The 22,847-nt window shown below is 40.4% G+C and overlaps 1 protein-coding gene across 1 annotated transcript in view; it reads right to left on the reverse strand.

Moving 5' to 3' along the window:
- Positions 1 to 720: 720 nt before the first annotated feature.
- cps1 (carbamoyl-phosphate synthase 1, mitochondrial) overlaps positions 721 to 22,847 on the reverse strand; it is a 44,559-nt gene continuing 22,432 nt past the window's right edge. Inside the window, exons 26-38 of the mRNA XM_079170678.1 lie at positions 21,730 to 21,924; positions 19,660 to 19,727; positions 16,859 to 16,934; positions 15,923 to 16,000; positions 13,785 to 13,892; positions 13,444 to 13,533; positions 12,941 to 13,111; positions 6,848 to 6,922; positions 6,633 to 6,731; positions 3,926 to 3,985; positions 3,679 to 3,788; positions 1,970 to 2,099; positions 721 to 1,579 (exon numbers count right to left, since the gene is read on the reverse strand). Coding sequence (XP_079026804.1) covers positions 1,466 to 1,579; positions 1,970 to 2,099; positions 3,679 to 3,788; positions 3,926 to 3,985; positions 6,633 to 6,731; positions 6,848 to 6,922; positions 12,941 to 13,111; positions 13,444 to 13,533; positions 13,785 to 13,892; positions 15,923 to 16,000; positions 16,859 to 16,934; positions 19,660 to 19,727; positions 21,730 to 21,924 — 1,374 coding nt within the window. The 3' untranslated portion in view covers positions 721 to 1,465. The remainder of the gene's footprint in view (positions 1,580 to 1,969; positions 2,100 to 3,678; positions 3,789 to 3,925; positions 3,986 to 6,632; positions 6,732 to 6,847; positions 6,923 to 12,940; positions 13,112 to 13,443; positions 13,534 to 13,784; positions 13,893 to 15,922; positions 16,001 to 16,858; positions 16,935 to 19,659; positions 19,728 to 21,729; positions 21,925 to 22,847) is intronic.

Genomic DNA, 22,847 nt, shown 5'->3' on the forward strand with positions numbered 1-22,847 from the left:
CAGACTTCTTTTATCTGCCTAATTTGTCATAAAATAACGAGGGAACAGGCCACACTTGGGCCATCAAACCGTTTCTAATTATTTTTTGAGCCTTTGAAAATGTGGGGGACTGTGTAAAAGTGTCTAAGTCCTAAACGGTTAATCAATAGTTTTGTTGTATCCATTGAATTAAAGCTCAAAGCCTACGCTCTAACCACGTATTGACTGCTTCATTTCAGATCCAATAGAGTCGTGTAAAGAGGCAAAATAAGAGAAATTGTGTCACAGTCCAAATACTTACGGCCCTGACTTTAGTATACTTTCTAAGGATTTTATTCTAACAGGTGGGTGTTGGGAGTGAGGTGTCTATGAAGTTTTTCTCATGTAAATATTGGCACTGCTTCTGATTCATAGTATAGTTTTTGATTTCTTTGTGTATTTAAAAACACTAAACCCTAACACAAGCGTTTCTATCCACACATTCCACATAATGTCTATAAAGTGGAGAAAAAGTAACAGCATTTTTTTCGGTAATGTCGCCACAGGCACAAAGCTTGTAATACTACAAATAGAGAAATTCTATCATCAGTGGGCCTTAGGCTCAATCACCATTGGGTTACCTTCTTCGGCGATGATGAATAACAGACATTAAATTAAATGAAAATCTACGATTGTCACTTTAATGCATGTTAAGTGCAAACAACACGCACGCACACACACATGCACTGACACACAAGCAGATGTCATGTGAGGTTAGACTTCATTGTGTTTCACAGATTGTTATACAACACACACATATACAGTGACACAGGCAGATGTCATGTGAAGCAAGATTGTTATACAACAAACAAAAATACAAAACAACCTTTACTACAGCTACCTATACAGTTCTTTAAAAGTCATGCAAATAGGACAGAATACATTTCCAACAACTTTAAGTCAAACTAAATATTTGAATGACACCAAATAAACAAAATGTAATCTTCCCAAAGCATTTGTATGAAGATGAGCTTAGGGAGAGCAGAGTAATGGGAAACCTGTCATTGCCTCACATTAACTGATAAAGTACTGATAGCATATTACAGCAGAAACGCAACAAAAATCACCCTCCCTGGTATAACAAGTCACTTTTTATATGGGACTTATACGTTGTAATTATTTATTCATAATAATAAATTCTTTAACACTTTGTGGCTCACTTATAAGCCATTATTTACCGTCAGGTTGTGAAACTTTCGTTTGGTCCATGTTCATCCATCTCCAGCATGACACTTGTTCTGTATTTTTACTGTCTGACCTCGGACCTAAGATTTATGATTCCAGACTTTTAGTTTGAGTAACTCCTGAGCGAACTCCTTCCATTAAAGTAACTACTCCCTCTTGACACCATGGTAAAACTGAATTTTTTTAAACCGTATTTCAAACATTTGCTCCCAATTTATTCAACAGTTTTACAAAGGAATCAAAAAGGGAATGGAAGGAAGCTTTAGCTCTGCTGGTTAGCCCCTCTTTGTTGCCTCTCCTTCTCACGGTAGTGGAAGAGGCTGGTGGTGTCGAGATTACCTGCGTGGCCGATCGCTTCCGCAAACAGCTTCACCACCTAAGCACACACAAAAACTAGAGTTACCGCCTCGCGGTTGTATGCCGCCGCCGCCGCCAACAACAAGTTTCAGTTCACATCCACGTCTGTCCGAAAATGTCATCACTTCATCATTTTATCTCATTAGATATTTGTGTGAAATAGTCAGTTAGAAAATCAATTCTTGAGTTATGGCCAAAAAGTGTTTTGAAAGGTCACAATGACGTTGAACTTTGCCCACTAAAATCTAATTGGTTCATCCTTGAATCCAGATGGATGTCTGGGCCAAATCTGAAGAAATTTCCTGTCGACGTGAGGCATCATATTTACGACAATGGGACATTCTGGGACATTGAGCTGAAGCCAATCAAGTGAGTTTCCCCAGTCACTGGTAGTGTGACATTTACTGACCTGATAATTGGTGATGAGGGGAACACCGTGATCCACAGCCATCCTACGGATGATGAAGTTATCGCTCAGCTGGCGAGAGTTGTTGTTGGGCAAGTTGACCACCAGGTCAATATGACCCTCGCTGACAAGTCTATAAAAAAAAACAAACAGAGGGTCAGAGTTGTGATAATACAAGTGAATAACCCGTTTCCTGTAGTTAAGAGTTGTTTGTATTGTTGATCCCATAAAGAATCAAGCCCTATTTCTGAGATTCTTTGCAGGCTTTAGCCACTTTCAGCCAAATGAGTTGGATCTGCAGCACACATAGGTGTGCCCAAATGACTCACCGAGCACAAAGTGACAGCGAGCAAAAGACAAACTAGAAACCGATGAGGAAATTCATCTACACGTCAAAAAGTCAGTGACCCGGCTAATTCCCTGGGTCACTTATAAATAACTGGGTCACTTTGTGGACCAACCGGACGGTCGGGATGCCCTTGCTGTTCTGTTTCGGCTGGACGTGAACAACAATCCTTTGCCAATATGTTTTCTGCATGGAATTGTGTGAAGTATATAGATGTGTAAACCTCTGCTTCTCAGAGATTGCCTGCCCCCTAGTGGTGAAAATGAACGTGCCAAATAAAGCTACACACTCTTTCGTAAGCTTGTTGGGTAGTGGGTTACACACACACGACTGTCATTTAAATTAAAGAAAACGTTTTTTAATGGAATGAAAAACTAAGATTAGTTTATTTCAAGTTCCCTTGTTTATAAGATGTTTTTAAAGGGAGTTGACAAAAATCATGTAAAACTTTAGATTTTAAATTGACCAACTTTAAATAATTAGCCCTTTTTGTAGCAGTGTTTGAAGTTATTTTGTTTATGTATATAGCTTACTCTCTCTTACACTCACACACAAGTGGCTGAGATGCCTTTTTCATTTGAAGGCCTTTGATAGACAGCATTGAATTAGCATTAGAATTCTAAAAGAAAATATGGAGGACATACAACAGCCACAACAAAGGTCATGTTCTTCTCTATAAAGAGCTGGCCTCTATGCCACCTAGCACAGCTGATGCCTCCCAGCCAGCCGTGTGTGTGTTTATGCGCTTGTTGTTTCGGTCTAGGCCTATTACATCCTCTTCTTCACCAGCTCATTTCCAAACAAACAGTCCAGATGGCTTCAGTGTAGCATGATCATGACTTGTTTCTGGAATCATTAGCTGAAAATTGCAGCCAGTCAGCCTGCTACAATCAATCTATAACGTTTGAAAAAGATTGTACTTTTCACAACTGGATGAAATGCATATTTTTGCTTTTTTGTTGATTGCAATGAAAACCCAAATGCTTCAGCTGCTTTTGTAATGTTCACAATCTTGACTTGACATTGCTCATCGTCATCTTTCCTATTCAAGCCCTAATTCTGGCTCATGCAGTAACTCTGGACTTTCAAGTCTGCTACATCTTCTTTGTAATATGCTGACAAAATCAGAGATGATGATGAGGCTATGCCCTTAGATATTAAGGCAGTATCTGATTAGATATCTGATTAGATATCCGGATTTTGAATCTATCTGAATTTATGTATTACTTAAGCACCGCCTCAGGAAGCCATAAGCAAGTCTTAGCCTCTGCGTTTTCACTTTAGCAGTCTTTGTTTTCAATGTTTCCTTGAACGTGTCAAAAGAAGTTAAACATCAATGAAGTGTTCAAAATGAATATTTCCCCACCTCTTAATACTGGGCAAATTTGAATCTCCTTTATCCGATGGCCAAGCAACAGGAGTAGCAGGCACATCATTGGCACACAGCCAGGCAGAAGTGGCTTCTGTAGCAAAGAGCTAGAGGACAGGAATAAGGCAACAACATATCCAGAATGTCACAAACTATATTGAGGGGGCAGAAGCTTCATCAACCAGTGTTAAAAAAATCAAGGTGGGAAATATGGTTTTGAGACGTTCAAGCTTTCAATACGCACCTTGAATCCTTCCTCTTTCAGCTGGTGGGCTGTAGCCAGGAAGTTGGGTCGGAAAGAATGCTGGAAGGGAGAGAAACAAGATGCAGCATTTGAATACAGAGAACAGAAATGTCTTCACTTTGATTTTTCTATTCTTGTAAAATAGTTCACAGCAATTTTAGAAGAAAAGGTCCATCACCTAAAGTTCCTCTAGTCATTGGTGCAATGGTCAGACCTTCACTTGTTTTCTCTTTTGATGTGATATTTTATGATGCATAATGTGGTGCACTGTCATGCTGGAGTTTGAAAGTTACATTAAGTTTGCTTCTCATTTTTTTTATGATTTAATTTGATAAAAACAGATTAATACACTATGTTCAATTTGACAAACTAGCAAAAAATATATTATATTTGTCACAAACAGAAAACACAGGATTTAAAGGAAGAATTAAAAAAAAAAAATCATGTTGTAATGCATTTATGTTAATCATCAGCTTCAAATGACCCACTTAATGGATTCCACCAAAAGTGCTGAAAAAGTCTTTGTGAGATTTTGCTGCTAATTTGCAACTGAATATGCTCAAACTAGGTGCCCTTCAGCTTAGTAAACAATACGCTTGCTAAAATTACTGCTGCCTCACCAAAAACATTGTGATATGGTTTGACATTTTTAGTTTATTCTGCAGACTACCTTATATGACATTAAGGTTTCCAATTTGGTTTGCAATTTTGACACGCGGCTTCTATTGGTACAAACAAGGTACAGTTAATTAAAAAGACGGCGGCAAACGGTGAGAATTGGAGAGAGTTCGAAAGAGAGCGAGAGAGACAGACAGAGCAATGCAGGTTCGTTCAACAGGACTATTTCTCCAGTTTGGTGTGTGTACACTTTACAGAGAAGCAGCAGTGTTATCGCATTCACTCCCTGTAGTAGCACATTGCCATTCATTTCCCATTTGTCTTTTCTGACTCAAAGCAAGAAATGTGCGTCGCAATAACAACTGCATTAACAGATTATTTTGGGCCAGCTGGGGGCTGGGGTGTAACAGGGCAGCTAAAACTTGTCAAAACACAACTGAAATATTACTGCTTTTTAAGTTATGATAACCATGATAACCAGTTATAAACCATTTGCATTTTTCACAACAGTAGCATTCATTTGGAGTCTGGTAACTTAGCAAACGCAAGTCCACTATTCACGCTCAGTTTAGCTCAGTTTAGCTCTCCACAATCTCCTCTGAGCAGCAAAATTCTCCACCATGTTCCGCAGCAAGTTGCTAATTGGGTCTGTCTGCAGTTTGGTGCTGTGCAGGTTACATTCAGTGGGTTTTTAGAGGTTTTTCTATTTCTGAACAGCTGCCTGTTGCTGCTGGAAACAAGGTTGAAGAGAGCGGTAGGAGTGAACCAAACAATTAACTGACAGACTCAAAAAAAAGCTCTGTGGAGCTGAGAGGGACTGCAGAGTCAGGCAGTAATACTCTTTTAGTCACTATGTGTGCCCTCTTTTACATCACACACACATTGGTGGCATCCAAACCGTTGTAAATATAAAACGTAATGAGCAGCTTTAATGTCGTCATACTGTAATACTCGCATGCCAACAGCTACACAGGCTGCATCTACCAAAATCTACACTTTCAGATTTTTAAAATGTAAAGGCTAATAATCGAGCTAATTTTGACAGCTGACTTTTTAAGTGTTTCTGGATGTCTAAAAATGAATGTGTGTGCTTGCAACTTGAATACTCTGCACAGGTGGTAACTCATTAGTCAAATTTGCACATCAGCAGAATTAAAAAAAACACAAATTAGTAAAACTGCACCCTGACAACAGTACAAGTATGTCCCCATACAAATACAACATTTCAATACCACCCTCAAGCTAGAGGCAATAGCCGTTTTCGCCACATTGCTGACCTATTGGAGGCAAATCACGTCGGTGTTGCTGTGTGTTCTGGATCTGTTAGCCTAAAGCTGCCGTGTTTGCGTCCCTGTTACGGTGCCTACAGTATGCGACCACAGGTGCCTGCCTTCAAGTGCTCCTGTTCCCCAAGAGCACCAATTATACAGCTAGTGTTGCGAGTGCTTTGTTAACGCTGCATCAGTCAAACTCGCAGTTTGGCAACCAAGAATGTCTACAAGACCAAATTACCAAAAACCCATGTAACGTGGTGTCATTAAAAAGCTCAGGCTTACATTTTGGGTTTTTTCTGCAGCTGTGGATTTTAAAAAGGATTGAGAGACGTTATTTTTCTGAAAGTTTATCAATGGTTATTCAAGACTTTTGACAGAGCACTTGGTTAATTAAATAAACATTTTTGTTTGAGTTTTGTACATTTTTATAATGATGATTAGTGTTTGTTTGGATACTAATTGAGTTTCCTGTTTGGGTAGTTCCTCTAATTAATTTGGAGACAACAGCATCAGGTCTACTCATCTTATCCAATCATCTCCAGTTCTGCTAAGTGATCGGTATTTCACCCTCTCTGGGTCATTCAGTGTCACTTGAGTGTAGTTGTATTTAAGTCACATGAGGAGCTGTAAGCATTGCATGGATCGAGGTGTGATTCAGTGAGTAGTGCCAGACTGGCATTGTAAGAAGCCAATAGCCTAAAGATTTATGCCACCTGTTCAGACGGCACTTTGCATTTTGGTGTCTTGTGGGCAAGAAGCCCCAAAAGGAAACGCAGACAGGAGGCAAGTGAACTTCCAGATGGCTGTAGTCCTACCTGAATCCCAATCAGGATGCCTTTCTGTGGGAGCTTAAAGCCCGTGGACAGCATAGCCTTCAGAAAGGCAGAATAAATGTTTGGTCCAAAACAAGCGACCTGCAATAAAACACACATGAGAGTATCTGTTAACACTGAATCTCCAAACGAGATGGGAGGTGAAAAAATTGACTGCACATCAGACATAATGGGTTGTATGACTCCCAGGGCCTTACTTCTCCAGTGGAGGCCATCTCACAGCGAAGCACAGGGTCTGCCTCCCTCAGCCGGGGCCAGGAGAACATGGGTGCCTGGTGAAATAAGGGAAGAGGGGAGGGATGTGTTTTAACATGCTAATGAAACACCATTGAACCGACATCACAATCACAAAGTCAGTTGGATCAGTTCTCATGACAGTTCAGCATCGGCTATGACCGTTTAAAAACAGTGGAGGCATTCAAACTAATAAATGCTACAAAAGTGGCAATCAATAAAGAATCATTTCCCACATAATTGACATCAGTCCATTGGGATTTCATGACTGCTAGCACCTAGAAGAAAAAACAAAGCTTGCATTCCCCTAAAAGGTAGCAGGTGAACCACGCCGGTGGCAGTTGCTTAATAAGCTTATGGCAAATAATATCCGTTTAAAGGCTCAAACAAACTAGAATGTTTCTCCCCCCCAAATACTACTAGTTATTTCATTTGCACCATTTCTGCTTCAATATAAATTGTTAAGCGAGAGAGAGGTATGGTAACAGAGAGTTAAGGAGGTGAAGACAGACTTAATTAAAAAGGAAAATCTGATAAGAAAGGAGTCTTCTCAAACTGCAGGCCACCGGTCGCTCTAACAGCCAGCATGAGAAGAAGGTAGGTGGCCTGAGTGACAGAGCAGCAGCAGGGTGAGCCAGAAGATGAGAGGGAGTGTGGAGGAGAAGAGAAAAAAGGAAAGAAGATGGAGACGAAGAGAAGACAGTGAGGCGAGGGGAAAACATAAAAAAGGGAGAAAGAATACAATTACTTGAGAGAAAAAGAGATGGAACAAAATGAACGAATGTTAAAACAGGATAAACAAACTCGACAATTAAAGGAACATGAAAAAATTGAAATTGGAGTAAGAGTAAGAGTATAGAATGAAAAGGGGGAAATTAAAAGATACAATTCTACATTTGAAAAGAGGGGATGGGGAGAAGAGAATGATTGATAGGAACGTGTTGGAACAAGAGCAGAAGACCGTAGTTTCCCATCATTCTCTTACAGACAAATTAAGAATAGTGGGGTGCCATGTGGAAAGACATTCTTATTCCCCCATTTAGAAGTCGACAAACCACATTACCTTGAAGAGAGAGAGAGGGAGAGATGGTGCGGCGTTGTGTGACTCATGTATATGCGCACACACACGTAGAGGCAAGGGCCACTAGGGGGGGATTCATCCTTGAAAGGGGCTTTCTAATCAGCTGAATGTAATGTTAGCATACTAATGTAAGAAGGGACGAGGAGAAGTGAATACAGACAGGGAACCAGCATCGCTTATCATGGCTTTGTTCAAAGAGTCAAGAGAAAGACAGAAAAATATGCATAGATAAAAAAAAAAAAAGAATGTTACCAAGAAAGAAAATGGAATAGAGGGGGAGAAACACACAGAGAGAGAGAGAGAGAGAGGGGGGGGGGGGGGTGTAGCAGTGTGAGGGAACTTTAATAGTGCAATAAAAGAGACAAGAAACTACAATAAAAAAAAGGAGGAGAAATTGTGAAATACAGGACGGGAGTCACACAAAGACATTTGCTTGTGGGTCTGTGTGTAAATCCAGAATATTGGATTTGTACATAATTCCAATAAAAAGGGGGTTCCCCATTTTACACAACCAAACCAACATGTTGAACCAAATCTGCAACAAACACTTAAAACTATGAAGCAGGAAGTGGAAAATGTAAACAAGAGAAAAATGGCATCACTAACACGGGTGGAGATTGCACTGGTCTTAAAATGAGAAACCTTGCACAAGCCTTTATGAACAGAATTATAAAAAACCTCCGGGATCTCAGTTATTATGGTTTGTCGTCCAATTGCAATGATATGTCTCCGGGAGAGAATGTATGCGACTGTCACACAATAACCGAGGCTCTGTAACCACAACATCCGACTAACGCACAGACGCTACTTCCCCATCTCTCCATCCCTCACCCACCGCCCACTCCTGAGAGACAGTAGAATTGTGACGCTCGACAACATGAACAATATTATCTTGGCGTACCAGCTGAGCTCCAGTGGAGAAGGAAATGAATAAAGTAAGACATTTCCACATAACATTGTTGCACACTGTGGGCCTTGTTAGAGGTAAAAGTGGCACTTGTGTAAATGTCCATCTTCGCAGCAGAGTGGAAATTAGCTACATTTGTACTTACAGATTCTTTTATGAGAATCCCCAGGTTTTTTTGCTGATGATGGATGTTTTGATTGTACTACCAGGAGTTGGTATATGTCTTTCATAGGTCATTACTGTGAAGTATATAGATGGCCAATGCTAGGTGTTTGCTGACGTTTCTGAGGTGGATTCTAGGGAGTAAATAGAATAATGCTTCCAGAGCAGGAGCAGGGCCCGCTGGAGGAAAAGCGAGGCCTGCAGGAACCAGAACCAGGACTGATCAGATTGTCAGAGCCTGCTGCAGTAAAATGAGGTTTTCTAAAAGGGGAATTTAGTGCTCAGGAACGCCAAAATCAACACAAAATGAAAACCATATAAAGTGGATTAAGGGGGCGACTTTACCATTAACATCCTCCTGTACAGTAGCTGGCTGAAAGTCTGAAGTGTTAAAAAAAGGAAAAAACTAAGTAATACTGCAAAAAGTTCAAAAGATGTCAAATTTAGTTATTTCGTCAAATGACTCCTATTATTCTCTGTGAAGAAGAGCAGCGTTATTGCAAGTCTCTAAAACTATATTAAGAGGTTGCTACCAAAAGTCCATTTTCTTTTCAATATATCATACGATTATTTGGCAGTGAATCGCACGCTGAGAAAACTATGTGAGAGATGATAATAGTGCACACTGATCAGCAAGCATTCTAAGAGGTATTGCTTGTATCCGACAAGGTGGAGACGTACATTAACCGTTACAGTAAGTCAATCAACACCGTCACTAGCAGATGTTTCTATGTCAGCATCCTTTTGTTCAAGTTACACTTATTAACTTGACCTCCTTACATTGAACCTTTTACAGAAATGGAAGTCCAGTTTGATGTTTCCAGCATGCATTTTTCTTCGAGTAATTTGGGCTCACAAGAATGCGTCTATCTCAGAAGTCACCATAATGTCCTGTATGCCGTGGTCAAGGGGACCAAACATGCAACAGTCGGACATTTTTTTTTTTTCCAGCCAATAAGTGTGCACCAGGGACCGGCACCCAACCACCAAATCCACTTCCTCCTCCTCAAATGTTGTTTTCACGCTCCTCTTCTTCTCACTATAATCAATACCACTGTGTTATTGTTCCTATGAGTTTTTTTTTGTATATGGTAGAGACAAAATGACACAATGGGGACTTGTTAGGGAAGTGAAAACAACATGGCCTCAAATGAGAGACTGTCAGAAAGAGGGAAAAAAAAGAGACAACAAGCGCAACAGAGTGAGGATGAAAGAAAATGAGACATATAAATGAAGTTGGTCTCTCTGGACAGCAATGACTAATAGCAACTGTGTGATGTGATGATACAGTGAGGACTGTGTGGATGAAGGCTGAGAGAGTATATTTTGATGGCACACACTTCAGGCTACTAAGGCTGAATGTAGTTTCAGACGTCACAGTGTGTGTGTGTGTGTTTTAGTGGGGGCTTGATGTCGAGGCAGCAATAATGTGTTAAACAGGTAGAAAGAAACTACTTCAATAATAAATAGTCATGTATTGCGGCAGTGTTTCAAGCCAGGCCCATATTAGTCAGGGGGTATGGAGTCTGTATCATTGACTCCAAGTAAACTGCAGAAGTCTTTTAAGCCTGGCGCCTGGAGTATTCAGAGCTCTGATTAATATGCCTCACCACTGTGCAGACTAGAAATTGAAAACTTTAGGTGGTGGGGAAGAGAGGGGGATTATACCTGCGTGATTGGCTCCGAACTACAGCCATTGTTACAGCAGCTCTGTTGTAATTAGAGGGAGAAATTACTTTGGAAAAAAATAGCTTTGGAACAGCTGGCGACACGTAAACTCTCTCGTACCCAATCTAAGAAGTAAGCCTCCGAACCGCTATGAGAAAGCACATACTACTCCCCCCTAATCGTGCCTAGGTAGAGGGATGGAGCAGTAATTGCCGTCTTTGTTATGTGATCCAATAGGAGCTTTACTAGCGAAACCTGCAGTACCTATTAAGATATCATACATGTAGGACTCTTTATAAAAGGAGCTAATTGTTCGATCATTATTAATACATAAGGCTGTCAGAAGTTCAAAGACATGGTTATAGAGACTTCAAAGCATTTTAAAGTCACTTTTACATAAGTTGTTTTTTTTTTGTTTTTTTACTATCTTTTGATTTGAGAGCATGATCCAATGATTTCACTTCAAATATTGTAATGCTTTCCATAAAAAAAAAACCTGTCCTCATGCTCAAATAGGCCCTGCTTGCATTTGGATTTTTGCTCAAACTGTATGTTTGCATGTTTGGTCGGATATTTCCTCTGCTTCGGGACTTTTGTTGTGCAATAACCCTAAATTCCCCAACCAATAGAAAGCCAGGTGTAGCGTTGACCAATGAAATGATCCCTGCCTCGTGGTATTCACTTTACTCCTCAGAGCGACCCTGATGAGCGGTTCCTCTTAAACCTGGCCCCCCAAGGCTTTATTATGTACTTTCTTTTCCTTACAATTTTTTTAATTAAATCTCAATATACCAGGGACAGCCTGTACTTTTTCCTTTTACTATATAATAATGAGGGCGGCTGCTATTACTGGAACCAACTTTGTATTTAGCCATACGCTGACAAGGACGCCATGAATTGATCACGTCAGCCTGCTTGTTGACAGCTGCACACAGAGACTGAATCATTAGCTTTCTAATGCTAGTTCAAACAGTCTGCCCTGTCTGCTTAATACATCCATGTCTGTCCACACTAAGCCATCTACCTCACTGCTATAATTTAGTCTTGTAGATCCCCCTCCACTGTTAAACTGAATATACTCTTGCGATTCTTACTGGCATATGCGGCGGCTACCTGTGCCACGAACTGTAACCTGCTCCACTGACCAGCACTGCTCATTCCCCCTCTAGCACACCGACGGGAGGCCGGTGTAGCCATTATAGTAACAGAAAAAAGTACGGGCGACGTGTTAAAAAGTAATGCTTAACGGTGCTCTGGCACCAGTCGGTGTTACTTTTTACGTCTCGTTAGTTCTTGTTCTGTCTGGTCCAGAAACAGACATCAGGCTAGGCAGCACAGGATAACGTTTGAAAGGATTTCCCCGTTCATTACCTTGGACCTTACTTGTACACAATATATAGGCATTTTACCAATCGAGGCATTTTATAGACTAGAAAGGCTAAAAAGAAAACGCTTGTGCTTGACGACACAATTTATTTTGGACCGTATGAATCACAAGTATTTTTTACATATATAGTTTAAGAGTTTTTCTGGACTCAAAGCCGAGTTAAGAATCTTTATGTTTGGTGAAGTGCTGCCGACACACTGGAGTGCTGTTTAGAAAAGCAATAAAGGGTTTGACCTAAAAATGTTAGCCAAATGATCCATGTACTTTTTTGTACTCTGTCTTTATGTGCTGGTACGAATACGATTACCAACCGCAAAAAAAAAAAAGTAGATCAGATCAGAACAAATACGTTCTTGAAGCCAGAAGCAAATGTTTTAACATACACGCATAGAAAAGCCCGACAGCCCTCTCTGACATGGGTCTAACTTCTAGTTGAGAAATGTAGCAGAGAAAGTAGTTCCACTTGAGACCAGACTCTTTTCCGCAGAAAACCTTTTAACACAAATGATGATAGCTCCATTCTTTTTAAATTAGGCAATACCAAGGACCTCAAACTGAAGCAACTAAATGGAATTCATGAATCATTTTTATTAAATTACACCTTTGCTTTTTGACAGTGATGAGTGAATAAAAGGAACAATATAATTGATTTGTGTGTGCAAACCCTACTGTGTCAAAGGCCCGCCATGATTATTATCTACTTATGGCTGCATCTAAGCCCTGCTTACACCGGTACAAAAGCACTTCAAAGGGCAGACCATTGTATAACATGCTTGTGTTAAAGCCATTAATCAGGAAAGCCAGTCACTCAGTTTCCAGCTCACAACAGTTATTTCAGTTTCCTTTCTCACCTTGATGCCAACGTAGTCTACAGGTATGATCGGGTTCTCCAGAGAGGGCAGGCTGGCCTCATCAATAGGCTCTCCCACCATCACTTTGGTTGCCACGTTGATAAAGTCCACACCGATTGTTTTCGACACAAAGGGGAAGGAGCGTGATGCTCGCAGATTACACTCTATCACCTAAATGGGTACACAACACAGTCATTTCAAAAAAAGCTAAAAGATACCTATTTTTGCAGAGTAATAAAGCCATTAAGGCTAATCAAAAAATAAACACACATATCAGTGCGGATACGTAGATTACAAATGCACCAACGTGCACATTTCCTGTATGTGTGCTATAGCTGGAACATCAAAACTGAAGGAAACAGCACTGATCATAAAATCCATCAAACTTCGCAAATAATTCTGAACACAAGGGGATTTCAATTTGCGAGTGAATTGCATTTGCTGCAACCAGGTGTGAAAATGCTGATCTATCATTTCGTCGTAGCCTGAGAAATATTACCTACCATGACATCGTTGCCTTTGACCAGAAATTGAGTGTTAAAGGGCCCCGAAATTTCAAATGCCTGCGCAATTTTCCGAGTGGCAATCTTGACCTAAGAGTGATGAAAAATGAATACACAGATACAATATTTATAAGGCTGGCATAAACAGTTTCATACCGTAATATCTCTATATACACACAAATGTAGAGCATTTTCTTTTGCATAATGTACATTGTGGTTTAAATACACACAGCATATGGGTGAAACAGCTGGTTTTCCAGGCAATATCAATTGGGTCATTAAAAAAGTGATAGTATCATTGGTATGGTTTGAGTGTGAATGCTGAGGACGACTGAACTGACCTTTTCTAGTGCCCCCTGGCTAATAGACTGGGTTGGTAGCATTAGGGTGGCATCTCCTGAGTGTACCCCAGCATCTTCAACATGCTCCGTTATGGCATGGGCCAGAACCTGGACACAGACACACAGCGATTATGTAACACTCAAAAGCATTTGCATGCAGATCATAGCTCTAATAAAGCGTCGGAAATCCCTACTCAAGGCAACCTAACTTTAACAGGCTCGGTCTGTTCTCTGATGAGAATTTTTCAGGCTTGGAGCCAGACGGCCTCCAGACTTGATGTGTTTATACCTACAGTATGCCGCGGTGCAAAATATGATCCTAAAATGCAGTACCACTGTCAACACATGGTGAGCCAGCTCCAAAACTGTGAGCATTTGGAGAAAAAGAATAAATTCAGTCATGGCAGATAAAAAAGAAAATAAAAAATAAAATCTGCTCAGGACAAAGCATTTTTTTGACGCAGGACTATGTAAGAAACAATGTACGCGGATATGCGGTGTCAAAAGAATGACTTCCAACATTTAACCCACAGGAAAGGAGATTTGTATCACCAAGCAACTCTGTGCGTGTGTCTGTTAATGAGCTGCCGTGTCATTAGCTCATTTAAACTGCTGCTAACCACAGCATTCATTAGCACTCTTCAGATAGAGCCTGTAATTAATACGTATTATCTCTGACTTTTCCACACACACACACACACACACACACACGGAATAATGAGGCCTTTTTGGTATTCAATGAATGGACAGCTTGTTAATGTGATACTGAAGATAAAGAAGGGGCTGTATTCAGGGGTAGTAGAGAGAAAATCTACCATACAACGGGATTGCCCACGTTCCAAATAACACCCTTGAAATGACTCCCACAGCCTAAACAATAGAAAAACAAACGGGCCATTAAGGACAAGTACCTAGGTGGCTCTATCTCCCAAAGCGACCTACAATAATAACAATTATAGTTACATTTGTTTTCAAAAAACGTCTTACCGTTAAGGGACTGATCATGTAAACCTTTAACGTACAGGAATCAGTCTTTGAGATACACATGTGTGCCTCTTTATACTGAGTAACCTGTGGATTTACATGTAACGCGCATAATAGTATGTGAGAAAGAAGTATATGCAGATTAATTTGAAGACCCCCTCCAGACGTGAGACGTTTCAAAATAGTGTTCGTTACATAAAGCCCAATATGGTTTTCCCACAAAAAAACCTATTACCTTGACTCCTACTCCCCATTGAAAAAACCCCAGAATCTATTAATATGCAAATATTATTCATTTGAAAAGTTTAACTGCCGGCTACAAGATGCCTCCTACTTTACTAAAAAGGGCATAATCAGTGTTTGTGACCTGGAGGTTTCACATTTTAACGTATAATAATTCTACTTGTGTACGACGCGTACTGGACCACGATTGGCTGCCGTTCTAGTTGTGATGTCACAAAATAATGCTTGTACATTCACGTTTTAACTGAGATTTAAGTGGAGTGCGGAAAAACTTTACCCCATCAACAGATGAATTTAAATAGAACCTTCTAGTGTCAAAATCTGCACATAGTGTATGATATTATAATATACATAATACTTTCTGAATTTTATGATATTACACTGTACTCTAGTGCTTTATTTTGAAATGCACTAATAATTCTGTGGAATAAATTAAGCAGAAGCATATATTGAAAAATAAAGCCAAAGAAAATTACAAATCTGTGTTGCATGTCAATCAGATATGAAAACAGTTTGTTGAACGGGAATCATTTCAATCTTCCCTAAACTGATCTAATCTAGAAAGGAAACAAATAAATGAGTATCACCACTTTCCTGCATTTTAGCTGTAATGTATTCCATTCTTCCAATCCGTCTGTGCTGTAATGTCTTTCCGCCGAAGATGAATGAGATTATTTCCACTTTATTCATCTACTGGGCTCAATATCTGTCCTACCTCTCCGTTTAAACTGAAAAGTAATGGAGGACTGAAAAATACCAGGCTACAGAGATAAATAACAATGATACTGTTATGAATGAAAATATGGCCGAACAGGGTGTCAATATTAATGAAAGCCGACTACAGATTGTCGTTTCCCATGGCTGTAACCCAAGAGCTCATGTAACAAGACAACACGTCAGTAATGTCTCACCTTGCCACCTTTGGCTACAGCATCCACCTCTACCTCCCTGGCACCGCAGATGAACTTGGTGATGACCACCGGATGTTCCTGGAGGAAAGACAGCAGGATTATTCCATCAATCAATAAAAGGGAAATAACACACTCCTAAACAAGGGTAACTCCTACTATTCCTACACTGCTCATCTGATTGGACATTAGCATCCTTATATAAAAAACTAGTAGGTTCAATTTATCATCAATTTATAGTAATTAATGTGCAAAACAATGCGTCACAATTCAAATACCTTGAAGACTTCACTGTGTGAATAGGTTGTAATAGTGGAGTGTGACAGTATTACTCTATTAAACCACCATCACAAAGGGACAGTTCACCACAAAATTAAAAATCATCTTACCCGTTGTGCTATTTATAAATCTAGATTGTTTGGTGAGTTGCCTAGTCTTGGAAATATCAACTGTAGAGATGTCAGCCTTCTCTCGAATATAATGGGACTAAATAGCACGGAGCTTGTGCTAAAACACAGTTTCAAAACTTGTTGTGAGCAGTTTCATGTATGAACAATCGAGATTGATAAAAAGCACTACGGGTATTGGGGTGAACTGTCCCTTTAACAGGCTTGTGTTGGTGCTTTGAAGGTGTGATATGGGCACGTGTGGGCATGCCTCTAGTCCCAGGCAGGGGCCCTTGGAGGGGCCAGGTGCCCCATAAACACCTGGGGGTTCAGTGAAGTAGAGATGCAGACACTATACTAGCCAACAGCCACGACAGCTGGTAGCATCAGTTAATTGAAAGCTGAGGGAGAATCCAACACGAGAAAGAGTCTGAGAGTGCGTGCGAGAAAGAGTGTGATCGCTTGTCCTAACAGCTAATGCAAAACAAGTCAGGATGTCAAAAGGTCTCCCTCCCACATGCAGGCATGCACACAGAGTTAACGCTGCTCTCACCTGGGACACCTGAGAGGCCTCCTCCAGGAAGCGTTTCATCTCGTCTTCTCCGTACGCAACATTCATTGCAGAGCCACTGGTGAGATACAAGCAGGAGAGAGAACAAGAGAGAGTGAGAAGAAGAGTAAGGGAGAGAGATAACAATAGGCCACAGGAGAGGAAGAGAAGGAAGCAAACAGGAGAACATACAAGCTTCAAATGATCGTTCAAAACACTCATTATTTCTCCGTTGCATCACTATTACCATCGGGAACAAGGTTTAGAAACAGTCAAATTAAGGAATGAGAGAGAGAAAGAGAGAGAGAGCGAGAGAACAGCTATTTAGGTCGAAAAGCACTCCAGGCTCTTGAAAACGAGTTCAGAACGTAGTCATTAAAAAACAATAGATTCAGGCTAGTTTTGTTGTGGTTGTTGTTGTTGTTGCTAGCCGGGCTTTCCTCCTGTTTGAAAAAGGAAGGGGTGATAGAAACAGGACAGAGAAAGGCCACAGGCTTAGGTCAGATCTTTATTCCTTAGCCGTTTGTTGCTCAGTGGCAGACATATGTCCAACCCCCAAAATTAATACTGATTGAAAATGCATTTACATTCATGCATCCTCGACTCAGATGCCACCTAGTTTCTGTACGACTGTTCTCTGAATTGTCAAATCAATTCGATCATTAGATATTTATGCAATTCCGCATGTGCTATTATAAAGAGTAAAATAAAGTTTTTATGTTGACCCGGTGCTGATCCTTGACAAAAATGAGTCGGCACTCTATGGAAAGCCTTGAATAAGAATATAATTATTATACAGAAATATGTTTCTACTCAATCCGTTCGGCTTATACTAGTTTAGCAGGAGGAGCGACAGCGTTTGTGGTGTTGATTGTAGTGATGGTATTACAACACAACTTAACTGTGTTAATCTTGTTTGCCTCAAAATGGTCACGGTTATATTTTCAGGCCAATGGACGACGACAAGTAATGACTTTTGGAAATCACCGAACAAAAATGACTTGTCTTATGTTCAATTAGACTGACCACTTTTATGAAACAACAACTCTGTGGTCTGCAAAACGAGGGCAAAGTTTAAAGGAACTGCAAATCAAACACTGGATCTAAAATTGGAGTGAGTAGGATTGGGAGTAATCTTTGGTTTATGTTTGCATTGCTATCGCCAATGATACGGCCAATGGTCAAAGTATTTTAAAATGAAAAGCAATGGAGTACACGTCATTTTTTGGTCTGTCTCAATGGTCAAACACATTTGTTCACCACCAAATTATGTTTCCAATTCAACCCCACACATACCCAACACCTAAACAAATCCAGCGTGAAGGAAAATTCAACAGTTACGACAATTCTAAAGCAATGACTTGATGGATTTTTATAAAAGTGAATGAGGCAGTTTCATGCTTGGGGTTGTTACTAAAGTCAGATTGGAACATTTCTCACCCACAAAGGCTTGCTTTCACACATATAGCAATTCCTAAGAAATAATTCGCATTTTAATTTTCCATAGCACTTGTAAAGTGAAGAAATTAGACAAATGTTTAAGCTATGGATAGACATTTTGGAAACCCTTTTACTTGTAAAGAAGTTGCTTAGTTTTCAAACTAGTGTGTGGTTTTGACATTTTATCCGTCTGATTGCTTGTGCATATCATTCTACAGCCATATCTAGCAGTGTCGGCACTTCACCGCAAATATACTTTATATGATATACATTTAGAGAACCAAAAGGCATGATGTAAGATATAGATCATGTATGACGTGAATGTATTTTAGGGCCAAATACTTCAAACTTTGTGAGTCTTGGTGTGTGTGTGTGTGTGTGTGTGTGTGTGTGTGTGTGTGTGTGTGTGTGTGTGTGTGTGTGTGTGTGTGTGTGTGTGTGTTTTACTGTTATAAAAATATGACGCATGAATCTGACAAGGAGTGTTTGGTGTGGAAATGTGTGAGTTTGTGCATATGTACTGAGGCTGAGAAGAACATTCAAAAACCATTAACAAGTATGTCAAGTGGAAAGAGTGAAAACGCTTCGGGGATGGGAGAGGATCAGAGGGAGTTCACCCTACGCTAATGCTGAGAGGAGAGGAAAGGAGGAGAGGAGAGGAAAGGAGGAGAGGAGAGGAGAGGGGAAAGGAGAGGCTCATCTTTCTAATCAACAGAATCCGACAGAGGTCAACATATAGTAGTTGGAAGAAATTTAAATTGCAAATGTTAACAAATATGTGTTATTTATAAACTCTATATTATAAATGGTATTATTGCTACATTGAGGTCAAGTGGGAATATTAAATACTGGTGGCTATCATTTTGCTGAATTAAATGACTTTGAAATTTGGTTTAATGTGACCTAGTGCATGACACTCGGTGCTTATCAAGCACAGAGAGAATCACTTTCAAAACCAACAGTACGGCTTGCATGTAAAACAATATAAAGTCCAAAACTCCCTTAAACACAAGTTTGTGCTCAGTGCCAAAGCCCTTCTGAATACAGGGTCTCATCACGACATCTGCTGGACAAAAGTGTCACTACAAGACCGAATGGGCTGTAATTGTAGTAAAGTTCATTAATCATAACTAAAATTGTATTTTACTCAGTTAGCAATAAGTCTGTGAATTAGCTATTAAGAGAGTCAAGTGGGTTTTTTTCTTACATAACTCAGCCAACCAGGCAAACACTGTCTTCTTCCCTGTATTGCTTAATACACTGGCTAGCCACTGCAGTCCTGATTAGGAGCCTCCTGAAACATGTACGCTAATCAAATCCACAGCAAATTCAAAGTATGTTGGCTGACGTGTCTTTAAATGTACCTGAGAACATAGGAGGGCCGCAGCAGACAGGGATAGCCCACTTGGTCGGCGAAGTTGATGGCATCTTCCTGTGAAGGGAGAGAAAAGCACAGCAGATGTTGTAAGCTTCATTTGTCACAATTTGGAGCAACTTAATACGTTTAAGGTTAAACAAAGATTTTGCAGTTATCAATTAAAATATACAAGGAAACACGGGACAAAGAAAGAAGAAGTTCTAACTGTAGAAAGAAATGGGGGAGGTTTGAAAAGTACACGTGTGTGATTGCTCCAAGACTTACAGTCACTAATGTAGAAATCATTTTTTAGGCAAACAAAAGAAATAACATTCTAAAAAACAAAAAAGTAGTAACAAACCACCTGTAGCTCAACAAAAAAAAAGTAATTCTTGAAAAACAAAGCATGCAGTAAAATAATAGGCTAGGAACAAATAAAGACACATTTGGTTGATCTATGGCCATCACCAGTCTTTAACCTGAGCTTTGTTTAGTTTCTTCAATCTTTATGCAACTGTGTATTTATCATCAGTGAATTCATATAATGTTAGAACATTGCATGATTAAAGTCACTTGAGACAAAACAAAGAATCAATATCAAATCAAGGGTGTGTGTGTTTGCACTTGTTCTTGTAACAAACCCTCTCGTACAGAAAGTCCAATTTAAATCCAACTGCACACATTTTACAGGTTTCTAGAAGGAAAGGTGTACTCATGTCAGCCAAGAACTGAGAGCGTATAAGTGCTCAAATAACAGCCGGAGCGTGGGGCTTCAAGTCAACTCCCTTCAGATTTTCTTTTCTTCCTTTCAGTTCACATAACGAATGAGAGAAGAAAGAGTACGAGTCGTGGAAGGAGTCTAGCAGTGAGAGGACCCTCTCCTCCTCATCATCCCCATTACCATCATCGCTCTCTCTCTCCCCCTTATCCATCTCGCAGGTCTAGCCTCTTTCTCGCTATCATTATCCACTGTTCACTCGCCAGGTGGGATACCATTAACAAACACGAAATCGCCTCCCAGAGAACCATCCCCCCACGGCTCTACTGGAGTTATTTCAGCCCAATAAAAACAAACTGTTTCTTCGAGCTCGGCAGGGAAATAGAATATGTAGGTAGACTCTGGAGAGACACAGAACTTTATCTGTTTGTAACAGATAATCGCTCCTCAGTGGTAACTGAATACAACGGTAATGGAAGAGACATATTTCAGCTCTGACGGCTGACACAATCCAGTGCTCCACGTGTTCCACAGAGGGGCCTGCCAGCGCTTCGGTCTGATGTAGCAGACAGCTGGTTGAGAGGGCCAAACACAAGAAAAGTGCTAAACAAGACAGTAAGTTGGGGGCACAATGCCCTTAAGAGGAAGAAAGTTCTACCAGTTTGTCTGTAGGGAAAGGTTTGACGTTGTAGGGCTGTAACTAAAGATACTATTGTGTGCGTTTGGCGTGGATGTATAGTGGTCAAATATTTATCAAATATGATAAACTAGAAAAAGACTACTTTTCCGCCCCAAAACATGCACTGGGAAACAGTCTGTGTTGGGACTTTAAATTGTTAAGGATATGATGATACCGTCAGGAGACAGTTTAGCACGATTGTATTCTTGGTGGTTCAATATACTGTTGATATTTTAGTTTGACTGGAACTATAAGGGCAGAAATTTGGCATAAAATGTTTTTTTTTTTTTTTATACATTTCTCTGTAAAATGCAATTATTAGACTAAAAGTATCTGAATGTACACAAATGTAAATTTGAAAATAAAACATTACCTACATGGGAACAAACCTCATTTGCCTGAACTAACTTGAACACCCTGAGCTTACCTCATCTGCTAACTCGTGTTCTGGTGGGAAGTCATCCTTTTACAGTTTTTTGCCAAAAGACACGAGCGGTCAAAGTAACTGAGCTTACTGGAGTATTATCTTAAGAGCAAGAGTAATACTATGACACTCAGAGGCTCCTGTGTGCTCAGGTCCCATTCCAAAATACTCACGTCCCTTTCTTCTTCCTCAGCATATGGTCACAACACATATCCCAACATAGCATGCTATAACACATCCATTATTTATTTCTCACCAGGGAGCTGACGGCCATCCATGGGGCTTGGGCCACCCCGAGGTCATCGAGTATACTTGAGAAGATGGAGCGTTCCTCAGCGCGGTCGATCTGCAGGGGGCTCGTCCCCAGAATATTCACCCCATTGAGATGCAACGGGACAGCGAGGTTGTTGGGGATCTGGCCTCCGACTGACACAATGCTGCCAGAGCAACCCTGGCGAGGAGGCGATGGAAAGGGAAGAACGTGTGAGATAGAGACGGGATAAAAACAGCAGGTAGAATAAAAGAATAAGAAGTGGAAGCAAAGATACTCGGTCAAGTCTGGGACCTCCACAGGCCTATCAGCCAAGATTAACGGTCTGAAACCTGCGGCCGCTTCCAATTATTCTGGCCACTGATCACATGGAGAAAATATGAGACAAACAAGAACTGTTGATCTTGGTCGTTCCATGGGTTTAGTTATCACTAGGGACAGTGTATGTGTGTCTGTGTGAGAAGAAGTATGTGCGCTCCTTTAATAACAGCATGAAGCCCCTTTTCTTGTCTAGCTGATCCAGGGGGGATGCTGTTTCCATGGCAATGCCAGGTTGTATCTCTTCATTATTCATGGGCCTGCTCTCCTGTTCCTGTCCAGGGTTTATCTCCACGCTCTAATGCCGTATTTATCACACACATACACGCACAGAAAGCAAGAGGGGACCGTAGCAGCGAGAGATGGATTGACGGTAATGCTATCGCCCTGAACAAACAAACACTTAATCACACTCTGACCCCGTCGCGACTTTAAGTGGATTACAATGCCTCCGCAAGGGAAAGTCGGAGGATATAAGTACGCAAACACACAAATATTAATAAACATATACATAGAAAGTAGCAGGGGAAATAGCAGCTATTCATGCCCTTGAGAGACTTTGGTCCACGCATACTAAACAGTAGCTTTGGGCAATAAGATGGGAATTACACATTATGAACATGCTAATGTATCAAGCATCGCCATGTATGTCAAATCACTGCTTAATTAAAATTATTTTCCATATAGGTCTTAGTAGGCTAATGGCAAGTTTCATATAACTCAAACGATAATCACTACAATTGGTAATTTTGCTAGAAATCTACTATATTGAAACACATCTTTGA

Source organism: Pholis gunnellus, assembly GCF_910591455.1.
Source record: "Pholis gunnellus genome assembly, chromosome: 12".
Classification (NCBI taxonomy): domain Eukaryota; kingdom Metazoa; phylum Chordata; class Actinopteri; order Perciformes; family Pholidae; genus Pholis; species Pholis gunnellus.